General features: G+C 38.2%; 1 protein-coding gene and 1 non-coding gene across 2 annotated transcripts in view; one reads left to right on the top strand and one right to left on the bottom strand.

Annotated features, from left to right (window-relative positions):
• Positions 1–12028, top strand: part of COMMD1 (copper metabolism domain containing 1) — a 158032-nt gene that overhangs the window by 68528 nt on the left and 77476 nt on the right. The window contains exon 2 of the mRNA XM_007464130.1: positions 3993–4274. Coding sequence (XP_007464192.1) covers positions 3993–4274 — 282 coding nt within the window. The remainder of the gene's footprint in view (positions 1–3992; positions 4275–12028) is intronic.
• On the bottom strand, positions 9738–9810 carry TRNAG-CCC (transfer RNA glycine (anticodon CCC)). Its single transcript has one exon. It is a non-coding gene; the product is annotated as a tRNA-Gly (tRNA).

Genomic DNA, 12028 nt, shown 5'->3' with positions numbered 1-12028 from the left:
AAAAGTTGTGTTAGATCCTATATTTGCAGAGATATATAAATTAGACTCTGTCAAAGATTAAAGTCTGTTGGGTGAAATACACTTGTAAACAGAAAGCTTCATTACATTGAGGTAAGTGCTATGATAGAGATATTAGGGCATTTTTGGAATAGAGAGGCACCCTTACCTTACTAGGGGAGGAGGAATATTGGGGGAGTCATGCTTGAACTGAGTATTGAATGGTGAATAGAAGTTAATCTGGTGAAGGTGGTGATGAAAGGACATTTCAGGCAGTTAGAATAGCGTGAACAGAGGCACATAGAAAGAAGCAGCTAACATATTGGGATTGGTAGCAGGGGCATTATGAACAAGTTAGTGCTGTTTGAGTGGCAAGTGTGGGAGGCAGGGAGTAAAATAAGATAGGAGGATAATGTTACCAGAAAACTGGGTTTGCCCGAGAGTGGTGGGCATTGAGCCAATAGCCACAACCAAGCCAGAGATCGAGAGAAGGAAGGATTTATTACTTGCAGCAAGTAAGGAGAACACTGGGGATCTTTCTCAAAGCAGTGTCTTCCTGAACAGCAAAATTGGGGAAGTTTTAAACTAAGGGTACATGTATATTCATGAGGGGGCTTGAGCAGAGGAGAATTCAACATAGAATTGGGACAAAGGTTGGCAGAGTCCAAGCTTTAGTTGATTAAAGTCTAGACTATCAACATCTTCATTCCATCCTCCACCTGGTGGGGGCCTTAGTTCCTGCAGAACTCAAAGATATGTTATGTATATCCCTTGAGGAACCAGGACCCTGCCCCAAGGCTGCACTGTTGTTTCTTGACTGCTCCTCCCTAGTTTCTGCATTCCCTCCCTTAAGATCATTAATTACTGAGATCTGTTCAAGGGCAAGCATGGCAGCCAGGCTTAGATCACAAAATGGCTTAGGCCTAAATGGGTTCTCTTATGTCAAGAGAGCCATTCTTGGTTCTCTTTCTCCAAAGACCCTCTAGCCTATCTGCTTATAAGTCAGCTCACATTTTGAAGGGCCTGTTGTGTTGGGTTTGGACTTGATCCTCAGTGGCTCGCAAATCTATCAGACCCAGGGTTTCCTTTTTATAGTACATATTTTCCAGTGTCCCTGTTGGGCTGCACTCTGCAGGCCTACAAGGCCTGCACTTGCCCAGCTTCAAGACCGAAGAAAGAGCTCAGAGTCAGCGACAGAGACATCAGGGTTAATTTAATGGATGGGGGAGCTTACACATCTGAAGCAAGGTCCTGGAGCAACACCCCACCATGTGTGACAGACAGCAGGCAGGACATGGTGGCAGGCTTTGCTCCTGGGTGGAAGGGAGATTACCAGTTATAGGGGGAATTTCGCCAGGTTGGCTCATTAGTTACCAGGGAAACCAGCAGAGGGGCACACCCCTCACTGCCCTTTTGATAAGAACAGAAGAACAGTCACTAGCTGGGGTCTGGGGCAAGTTTGTAGGAAGGTCAGTCATATTGTAGGGTATGGGTGAAGCAGGCACTGGTCAGGCAGGGGATGTACAGAGAGCAAGAGAACACCCATCTTGAGTGGTCTGACCATACAGTTCCTTTATTAACCTTAAATGAAATGCATGTATAATTATAATTCACATATAATAAAATTAACATGTATAATTTCTAATAATATGACATACATGTAATATAAAGGAAAGTTATAAGGAAAATAAAATAATACAGTAATTTAAAATATATATTTAACAATGTAAATGTTGAAGCATTACTGCATTAGAACATGTAATGAATTAATCAAATACTTGCACCTATGTGTAGAATAACTGTGAATGTGCAGCAGTAAATGCAGACATATATAGATGTGTTGTTTTGGTAGTTCAGAAATCAAAATGTGAATGGTATTGCCACTGGTAATGAGATTTTCCAAAATGCTCAACAACCTATTTGTAAAGTTCTGACCAAACCAAAGTATTGATACAAGCTGTATTAGTTGCATTCCTGGAAAATTTAGAGCTTATTAAAACTGTGCCAAAAATAATTTTTTATGTAAAAAGAAAAAGATTAATTTCTAGGCCCAGGTAATTATAAACAGATTCCACATAATATTAGATGGGACATTGCCAAGTCATGTAGGACATGTGTCAGTTTGTTTTGTAGGATGTTCTTGAGCAGGGGTTGGCAAACTACATCCTGCAGGACACACTATTTTTGTATAGCCCATTAGCTAAGAATGATTTTTACATTTTTAAAGAGTTGGGCAAGTAAAAAGAAGAATATGTTACAGAGACAGTAACACCTTTTTTGGATGAATTGACCCCAGTTCAAGATATTATTGACTGGAACCCAACCAAAATAACTTCTGTCACAAGTGAAGTTAAATCAGAATAGATTTCTTAATATGCTTTGAGGAAAAGAATGATACACATCACCTGTGTTGTGATGTGATATGATAGTGTGAAGCAAAGTGCCGGTAGAAATAATTTTATTTAATTATATTATACAAATTAATGTTTCTATTGAGTGGCATAGCCAGAGATTTTGGGTCCTCCTACCTGGTAAATAGGCAGATATTCAGTAAACATTTGTTGAATTGTAATGTGAAATATCTTTAATCTGTGTTGTAATATTTATCGTACAACTTTTTCATATTAATGGAGGAATGAAAGACAGCATGTTTGTCTTTCAGCCTCCGTTCCACCTATTCTACCTATACTCCACCTGTACACTGTCTACCTTTACATTCCTCTGTTCTCACTGCTACTGCTCAAGTGTAGGCAGGACTCTTGGTTCCAAATGATAGGAATACAGCTTAAACCATCTTGAATAGTAAATGGGAGTTTTTGGTGCCTACAGGTGGAAAAGATGCCGAGATAACATACAGAGTTGAAGAAAGGTCTGCAGGAACCAAGGCCTTGGGGATTACAGAACAGGGTATCACTCCATTAGAACCCACTCTCATCTCTGCTTGGCTTCATTCTATTTTATTGCAATCAGGCTTTTGCCAAAAGATCAAAGATGTCTGTCTGCAGCCCTCCAGTCTCATGTTCTTCTGGTACCATGACCTCAGGAGGCAAGACCACTTCTCCTCCTAAATTGGGAGATTAATTTGGATCAATCACTGTGCCCAGAGAAAGGACGTACTATGATATTGTGGTTTGGAGCTCATATCAATCCTCATGGCCAGGCAGGGGAAAGCTTGTTCTGAGACCAAATCATTAACCATCACTGACCTATTCAGGACTCCATTGCCCCAGCCCTTTGATGATTTCCCCGCTTCAGTTTAGCTGCTTACTGTTCTCAGAACAGCAATGGCAATTAAGGTTTGAAAATTTATGGAAAAGAATAAAGTAGTATACAGTTTCAGAGTAGTATTATTGGATATTGTAGTATTATTGGCTGTTTGGTTGAAGATGGGTATAAAACTAAACTAATTCATTCACTTAACAAAATTTACTTAGTACTTCGTATGGACAAGGCATTACCCAGTTATAGTATATCAAACCAAGCCTGGCTATAAGGCACTGTGAAATTATGTAAGATTTCATCAGAGCACTAATTCATTTTATTCTCTTGTTTTATTATTTTTACATTTTAATTTTATTTATATTTTATTATTTCCTCATCATGGAACTGGATATTTATAGATTCTAGTTATTGATAGAGAATTTGAGTGACACGGATTTTTTTTTTTGGCCATGTCTCGTGGCTTGTGGGATCTTAGTTCCCCTACTGTGGATTGAACCTGGGCCCTCGGCAGTGAGAGCATGGAGTCTTGTCCACTGGACCGCCAGGGAATTCCCAACATGGAATTTTTCACAATAGCTTTTCTGATATTCAGTATTTTCAAAGGGAATATTTTTGTATTTATGAAGTGCTTATTCTCATTACTGTCTTTTGATGACCCTTTTTGAAAGCTTATTCAGTGATTAAGAATCACTCAAAATGTGATCTGTAGTTAAGATGCATCTTTTTCTAGTTATCTACCAAATTCATATCTGTTATTTTTTCTGTCATTATAGTCTATTGCATCTGCAGACATGGATTTCAACCAGCTGGAGGCATTCTTGACTGCTCAAACCAAAAAGCAAGGTGGGATCACATCTGATCAAGCTGCTGTCATTTCCAAATTCTGGAAGAGCCATAAGACAAAAATCCGAGAGAGCCTCATGAACCAGAGCCGCTGGGACAGTGGGCTTCGGGGCTTGAGCTGGAGAGTTGATGGCAAATCACAGTCAAGACACTCAGCTCAAATGCACACTCCTGTTGCCATAATGGAGCTGGAAATAGGGAAAAGTGGGCAGGTGAGTTCAATTTCAGTTTCCCTTTGTAAACTGTATTTTTCCATTACGTATTAGCCATACATTCAGAATGATTTTATGTAACAGTCTTTGTTTGCAGAGATAATGATAACAGGAAAAGATTCTGGTTTTCAGAATCCCTTTTCAAAGATAGAATCATCTGAAAGTTTGGATGTTCCCAACTGTGGATAGAGTCTGAAAACCAGCCTCCGGCAGCTATCTCAAAAGAACAAAGTGGGTTAATAAGGTGATTGCACAGAAGTTGGCCACTGTTTCCTTTTGGTTAGATCTGAGTTCGTGGCGTTTGGTCAGAATTTCCAAGGCAATGATAAAGGTGCTAAGTAAAGACCAGGAATTGAGATTAAACAACATAGAACAAACCTATCTCACAAAACTCATCTTTATAGGCATTCAGGTATAGGAGGCAATGTATTTTTTTAAATAAATTTGTTTATTTTTATTTATTTATTTTTGGCTGCATTGGCTCTTCATTGCTGCATGCAGGCTTTTTCTAATTGTGGTGAGCGGGGGCTACTCTTCGTTGCGGTGTGCAGGCTTCTCATTGCGGTGGCTTCTCGTTGCGGAGCACGGGCGCTAGGCATGCGGGCTTCAGTAGTTGTGGCTCGCAGGCTCAGTGGCTCTGCGGCATGTGGGATCTTCCTGGACCAGGGCTCAAACCCATGTCCCCTGCACTGGCAGGTGGATTCTTAACCACTGCACCACCAGGGAAGTCCCAGCAATGTATTTTAATTACAACATTGTGTTGTTCCTAAAGACCCTAAAGTATACTATTTCTGTCCTTGAGCCTACAAATTGTTTTTAATTGATCTTGATCATTTACAAAACAGTACTGCTTTCCTTGCAGTTTCCAGTGTCGTTATAGCAGACATCTACATGGTTTTTCTTTGAAGTCTTCAGTTTGTACTCCAGATGACTGCCAGATCAGACTTTTTTTTTTTTTTTTTTTCCTTGCGTTATGCGGGCCTCTCACTGTTGTGGCCTCTCCCATTTGCGGAGCACAGGCTCCGGACGCGCAGGCTCAGCGGCCACGGCTCACGGGCCCAGCCGCTCCGCGGCACGCGGGATCCCCCCGAAACGGGGCACGAACCCGCGTCTCCTGCATCGGCAGGCGGACTCCCAAGCACTGGGCCACCAGGGAAGCCCCAGATCAGACTTTTAATGACCTGGTATATGTCTTTTGGGGGGAAAAAAGCAGCAACTTGTAATTAGGAAGAGAAAACCCAGATCACTGAATTAGCTAACCAGATTTATTTTCAGATAAATAATCAAATAAGTGATTCTATTACATCCTATAATAGAAATTTATATCTTTTCTTCTAATGATGAGTGCATTATTTTAGCTGGCAGGTTTCCTCACATAATCCCTTCTTGAGTTTCTTAGGGTTTTCCCAGTATTTGTAGTTCCCTAATGACTTTAATTTTAATTTAAAAGATAATTCCTTTTTAAAAATTGTTCTTTTTCAAAATATATTTTGAGGACCTTTTATTCAGTTATTTTACAGTAGTGCTAATTGCCTTTACTGACTTTGGTTTCTCTGATCCTAAAGTCCATTTTCTTAACCACTGTGTTATACAGCCTTCCTCCTATTATTCCTAGACCAAAAATCTGACAGAAAGGTGCAGAAAGTATTCTTGGATATCTAAGTTTCACCAGCCATTTTTATAGGCTGTTCATTTTTTATTCTGGCAGTAGTGATTTTGTCAAGTATTTATCATTTGGGCAGGAATATGAAAAGATACATATCTACTTTGACTTTCCTAGAAAACTATTATAGTATTTCTTTAACTCAATATTTTCCTAATATTTTTTGAACTGGGGTTTATAATGTGCCTTTTGATTTTAGTAACTTATATACCCTCTGAATATATTGGGTACTGACACAGGGATTTTATAAATCTATTTTTTTTTTTTTTTTTGCGGTATGCGGGCCTCTCACTGCCGTGGCCTCTCCCATTGCGGAGCACAGGCCCCGGACTTGCAGGCCCAGCGGCCATGGCCCACAGGCCCAGCCGCCCCACGGCACGCGGGACCCTCCCGGACCGGGGCACGAACCCGTGTCCCCCGCATTGGCAGGCGGACCCCCCAACCACTGCACCACCAGGGAAGCCCTTAAAAATCTGTTTTTAAGTTCCTATGGTTTTTCTTTCATTTTTTTAGCTAAAGTAACAAGAAAAAACATTTTTTTTTAGAACAGTAGAATGTGTTTTTGTCAGTCAGTAAATCTAAACATCACTACACATGATTGTTTAGCTAGCTTCAGGAACATTTCATGATTATTTAGAACAAGTTGGTAAACTTTTTTTTGAGAGGACAGATACTTTATGCTTGACAGCTATACAGTTTCTGTCACAAGTACTCATCATTCTTGGTGCAGCTCAAAAGCAGCCACAGACAGTATATAAACAGATGGGCACTCCTGTCTTTCTAGAAGGTTTACCTATTTCAATAGAATCAATAGGTCTTAGAAGTCAGAGAGTCCTTAAGTACTCATCTAAGGTGAATTACATAGGTGAGTGGTATATCCTCATTTTCCAGAGAAGGTGTATGTGACAGAGAAGTGACTTGCTTCAGACATAGCTGATAAGTGGTAAAGTGAGAACTAAAATGGGGATCGGGGCTTCCCTGGTGGCGCAGTGGTTAGGAATCTGCCTGCCAATGCAGGGGACACGGGTTCGAGCCCTGGTCCGGGAAAATCCCACATGCCGTGTAGTAACTAAGCCCGTGCTCCACAGTTACTGAGTCTGTGCTCTAGAGCCCGCGAGCCACAGCTACTGAAGCCCGCATGCCTAGAGTCTGTGCTCTGCAACAAGAGAAGCCACCACAGTGAGAGGCCCATCCACCACAACGAAGAGTAGCCCCCACTCTCTGCAACTAGAGAAAGCCCGAGCGCAGCAACAAAGACCCAATGCAGCCATAAATAAATAGATAGATAGATAGATAGATAGATAGATAGATAAATAAATAAATTTAAAAAAATAAAATAAAATGGGGATCACCAGACTTAGTTTTTCCAAAAACCATTGATACCAACATCTAGGAGCTTTTGTTAGCTTCTCACAATAGTCTATGCCAAGAAAACATGTTGGTTATAAAACATGTTGGTTATACAGTGCAGTAATCATGAGCATTGATAGGAATATCACTCAGCAATAAGAAGGAAAGAACTTTTGATATACGTAACAAAATGGTTTAATCTCAAAATCATTTGCTGAGTGAAGTAAGCCAGATAAAAACTTTTTTTAACATAATGTATGATTCTACTCATATCAAATCATAGAAAATGCAATGTAATCTATAGTGACAGAAAGCAGATGCCTGGGCATAAGAGTAGAAGGAGGGATAGATTAGATTACAGAGGGGTGCGTGAAAATTTTTAAGTGTGAAAAAAATGTTTATGTTCATTGTGGCAGCTGTTTTATGGATGTAAATATATGTATGTCAAAACTTATGAAATTGCATGCTTTAGATATGCAGTTTATTGTACATTACTTCAAAGTTGTGAAGAAAATGGTCACTGTGAAAATGATTGAAAATGCACTTTAACCCACAAAATCCTTTGAACGCAAATATATTCTTAAATCAAGAAAAGTTGTAAAGAAAGTAAACTGTAATAGAACCTAGGCTGGCAGTAAAATAAATATACAACCCAGATCCTACCGGAAATATTTTTGTGATCCTTGGTTAGTACTTCTGTCAGCTTCTGGGTGAATGTTATTTATGAAATACTCTACTAAATCAACTTACCAGTTTTTAGAACACGTATAGGAAACAAAGGCAAAGTTATTTTTACACTGCTGTCATTGGATGAGCTTGTGAGAGAATTAATGATTCTAGGATATTAAGAGGTTGCTTCTAAGAAGAATGACCAAGTTTTTTGAACTCTGGGGTGTGTGTGTCCATGTACCCCAACAACTAAATTACTGTCTTCAATTTATGTCATTTTAAATCAGTGGTTCTCAATCATGGCTACACATAAGAATCACTTTTGGAGCTTTAAAAATTTTCATGCTCTGGACATACTTCAGACCAATTAAGTAAGAATCTGTGGGGATGGGACCTGGGCATCAGTATTCTTTAAAACTGGTGATTTAAAAAAAAAAACAAGGGTGGGGGGACTTACCTGGTGTTCCAGTGGTTAAGACTCCATGCTTCTACTGCAGGGGGCACGGGTTCGATCCCTGGTCGGGGAACTAAGATCCTGCATGCCACGCGGCGTGGCCAAAAAAAAAAAGAACACACAACAACTAAAAACTGGTGATTTCAGTATTATTCCAAGGTTGAGAACCACTGTGTTAAAGGTGCCAACTACTCTGATTTGAAATGTTAATATAGCTTGGTATTAAATTTTTACAGTGAGAATTCAGCATATGTTGGCATATTACTTCTACTTGCCGTAATTTGTGAAGTGCTTGGGGACTATTTATTCAGACACTAGATGTGGTACGTTTTTTCTGTCTTTCCCTCTCTATTTAAATTTCTCTCTCCTGCTCAGTTTGTCTGCATTACTTCTTTCTTTGGTCCAAAAAGTGTATTTGACAATTGGCAGCCAAGTGCATGCATTAAATTTTTTTTCTTATTAACCACAATATATAATGCCTTTGGGATATGAGGAAGCCAAAGTAATAGAGAAGTAACTAAGGCAGTATATATTTATGGAAATATGTAAAGCTAGAGAAAATGGCTATGCACTAGTGACCTAAATACCTTTCTTGTAGTGAATGTTTTTCTTCAACAGAAATAAAATTTTTGCAAGAATAAAACATGAATTCAGTTATAAAAGTACACAGAAAACTCTGAGGTGAACATTTCATGTCCAAAGGGAAGAACATCAGTGTTTTACTCGTATAATTGAGATCCTTTCATATTTGATGATAAATCACGGAGGGACCTAATCCTTGAGGACTGTTGGAATCTGGCATGTGTCTTTAGGAAAGTTTTATTGTTCTGCTTACTTCATTAATACCACTGTTTTCCTTTCCTGGAACTTAAATAGAAATTCTCAAGAGTGTTTTCTTTTTTTAAACAGTAATTTTTGGGGAGATAATTTATATGCTTAGTAGAGTCTCATACATGGTTATCTCTCCTTTTTTGAGACTGAATTTTGGCATTTTATAAAGACATGTTGGTTTTTCTTTTGTGACTTCCTGTTTTTCAAAACCAATAAGATGTTTTGTGAGGAAACATTTAGCCACAACTTCCGTGCTAAACCATTTAGTAGTAAATTATTTCTTCTTTCTTCTGCTGAATTGTTCTTTCATAAGCATTTAGAGATTCCCTGCCTGTAGAGATCCTGAAATATAAATCTCTGTTTCTTTATTGTCTTTTTTATTTTTATTTTTTTTTTAGTATTTATTTATTTTGGCTGCACTGGTCTTAGTTGCGGCATGCAGGATCTTTAATTGTGGCATGCAAACTCTTAGTTGCGGCATACACGTGGGATCTAGTTCCCCAACCAGGGATCGAACCCAGGCCCCCTGCATTGGGAGTGCAGAGTCTTACCCACTGGACCACCAGGGAAGTCCATATTGTCTTTTTAAAACAATGAATAATGTTATTGCCTTTTCTAGCCTTAAGTTTTAGTGTACCAAAACTCCTCTAGTTTGGGGTTGTGTTTTCAGCAGACACAGGGAAGAAGATAGAATCTACTTTTACTGATATAATTTTTTTCTGGCCAACTCATCATATGCTCAATTCTGTCATTTTCAAGCAGTTAGATAAGAGAATATCACATATCAAGAGACTATATACAATGGTTAAAAAAAAAAAAGAGTATATACAATGGTAGACACACTCTGATTTCTAGGATCAAGACAGGTTAGGCTCTGGATTAAAAGGCCAGCATTTTGTCCAAAACATAGGTAAACATCTAATCTCAAAAGAAAGTAATCACTTATTTTTAATTTCCACAATTCCTTCTACAACAAGGTACACTGATCTCCTTGTATAATTCTGGTGGTAAGGAATAAGAACCTGCTAAAACCTGTGATTAATAATCAGTTTATGCTGCGCTCTCTTACATAGCATTGTAGCTTCATAAGCCGGAGCAGAGCCACCACAACTCCCTGCTTTGTGTCATAGAAGGAGGAAAATTTAAAGCACATTCTCTTTCTCATGCCCTTTCTCTCTTACATACATACATACATTTATATGTGTACCAATATAGGAAAATTTGTAAAGATGGGATATAGAGAGTAAATAAAATGCCATTTTATTTTATTAACACTTACCATTTTGAGATCATGTTGCTTTATTCTCAGTAGCTATGGAGGAAAGTTTAGATAATCTTATTTGGTTATACATGCTGTAATGCTTGGTCTATTTCTGATAATTCTTGTTTTTAAGGTTGGATTTTCACTTTTAACAATGTAATAAAGGAAAGCCTCCAGAGAAATTAGTCAAGCTAATCTAATAAACAAACCACCCTTTGTCAGTATGGATTGATGAAATTTAACAGCTTGAGGATGCTTAAATCAGTTTAGAATACTTTTTTAAAAATTAATTAATTTATTTGGTTGCACTGGTTCTTAGTTGCTGCAGGTGGACCCCTAAGCTGCAGCATGCAAGCTCTTAGTTGCAGCATGCATGTGGGATCTAGTTCCCTGACCAGGGATCGAACCCAGGCCCCCTGCATTGGGAGCGTGGAGTCCTAGCCACTGCGCCACCAGGGAAGTCCCACTTTTTTTTTAAATAAAGGAATTTTCCATTTTATATTTTATATCAGGTTTTGAACATTGAGTTTATTTAAACTTTAATTCTGAATGGGTCGACCCATTTTTGTAGCTCAAAGATGTGTTTCATAATAGTTTGTTTTCTAAAGCTGTGGTCCTAAACTTGCAGTTCCAAGATACAATTTGTAGAAGGACAGTGCCTAAAGTCTATAATAAACACAGAAAATAAATAGAATAAAAAATTTGGTCCTCCTTGAAAGCCATTGTGATTTTCATTGTGTTCATTTTTGCTAAAAAACAAACATGGAGATCCACAACTTAATATTTAAATTCCGACTAACTCTGAATTAGCTATTTACAAAAAATACCTTGTACAGAATGAAATGTTTTACAAAAGAGAAAAAGATGCTAAAAAACTTTTAACGTTACTAATTAGAATGAATATTTCATAACAGAGAATAGGTAATAGCTAGTGGGGAAAAAATTTAAGTGGTCATCTAGTTTTGAAACAATTAAAATCAGAACTTTTCAGTAGTTGATAATTTACCCATTAAAAAGTAGACATTTGGGGGTATGTTTTATGTAAGAATTGTGTAATAATAAGTGGTACTTAATATTTTTGATGTATTAAGATTAGAATGCTCTACTATTAATGTGCTTGGTTTTCTTAACCAAGCCTCTGTTCAAAAATTTATATAATGATTTTGCATTTATTTTGGTCTTAAATGACAGCCTTTTGAGACTTGATCCATGAGTCAACATTTGACTTCTCTTTTCTTTGAAACAGTTGTCTTCCATGACACATTTGCCTAATTTTCCCCCTAATTTTCTAGCCGTTCCTTTTTTTTCCCTTTTCATATCTCTTTTTTTTGCTGGTTCTTTCTCATTCACCCCACTTCTCAATGTTGGAGTGTCCCTGGGCTTAAGTCTTTGGTCCTGTTTTCTTCCCTATCTCCAACACACTTCCTAGGTGATCTCATTTAGTTTTTTGTTTGTTTGTTTTAATTTATTTATTTTTGGCTACATTGGGTCTTCATTGCTGCGTGCGGGCTTTCTCTAGTTACGGC

Source organism: Lipotes vexillifer, unplaced genomic scaffold (assembly GCF_000442215.2).
Source record: "Lipotes vexillifer unplaced genomic scaffold, Lipotes_vexillifer_v1.1 scaffold311, whole genome shotgun sequence".
Taxonomy (NCBI): Eukaryota; Metazoa; Chordata; class Mammalia; order Artiodactyla; family Lipotidae; genus Lipotes; species Lipotes vexillifer.
The sequence above is the reverse complement of the archived record's forward strand: the minus strand, read 5'-3'. Positions and strand labels throughout refer to the sequence as shown.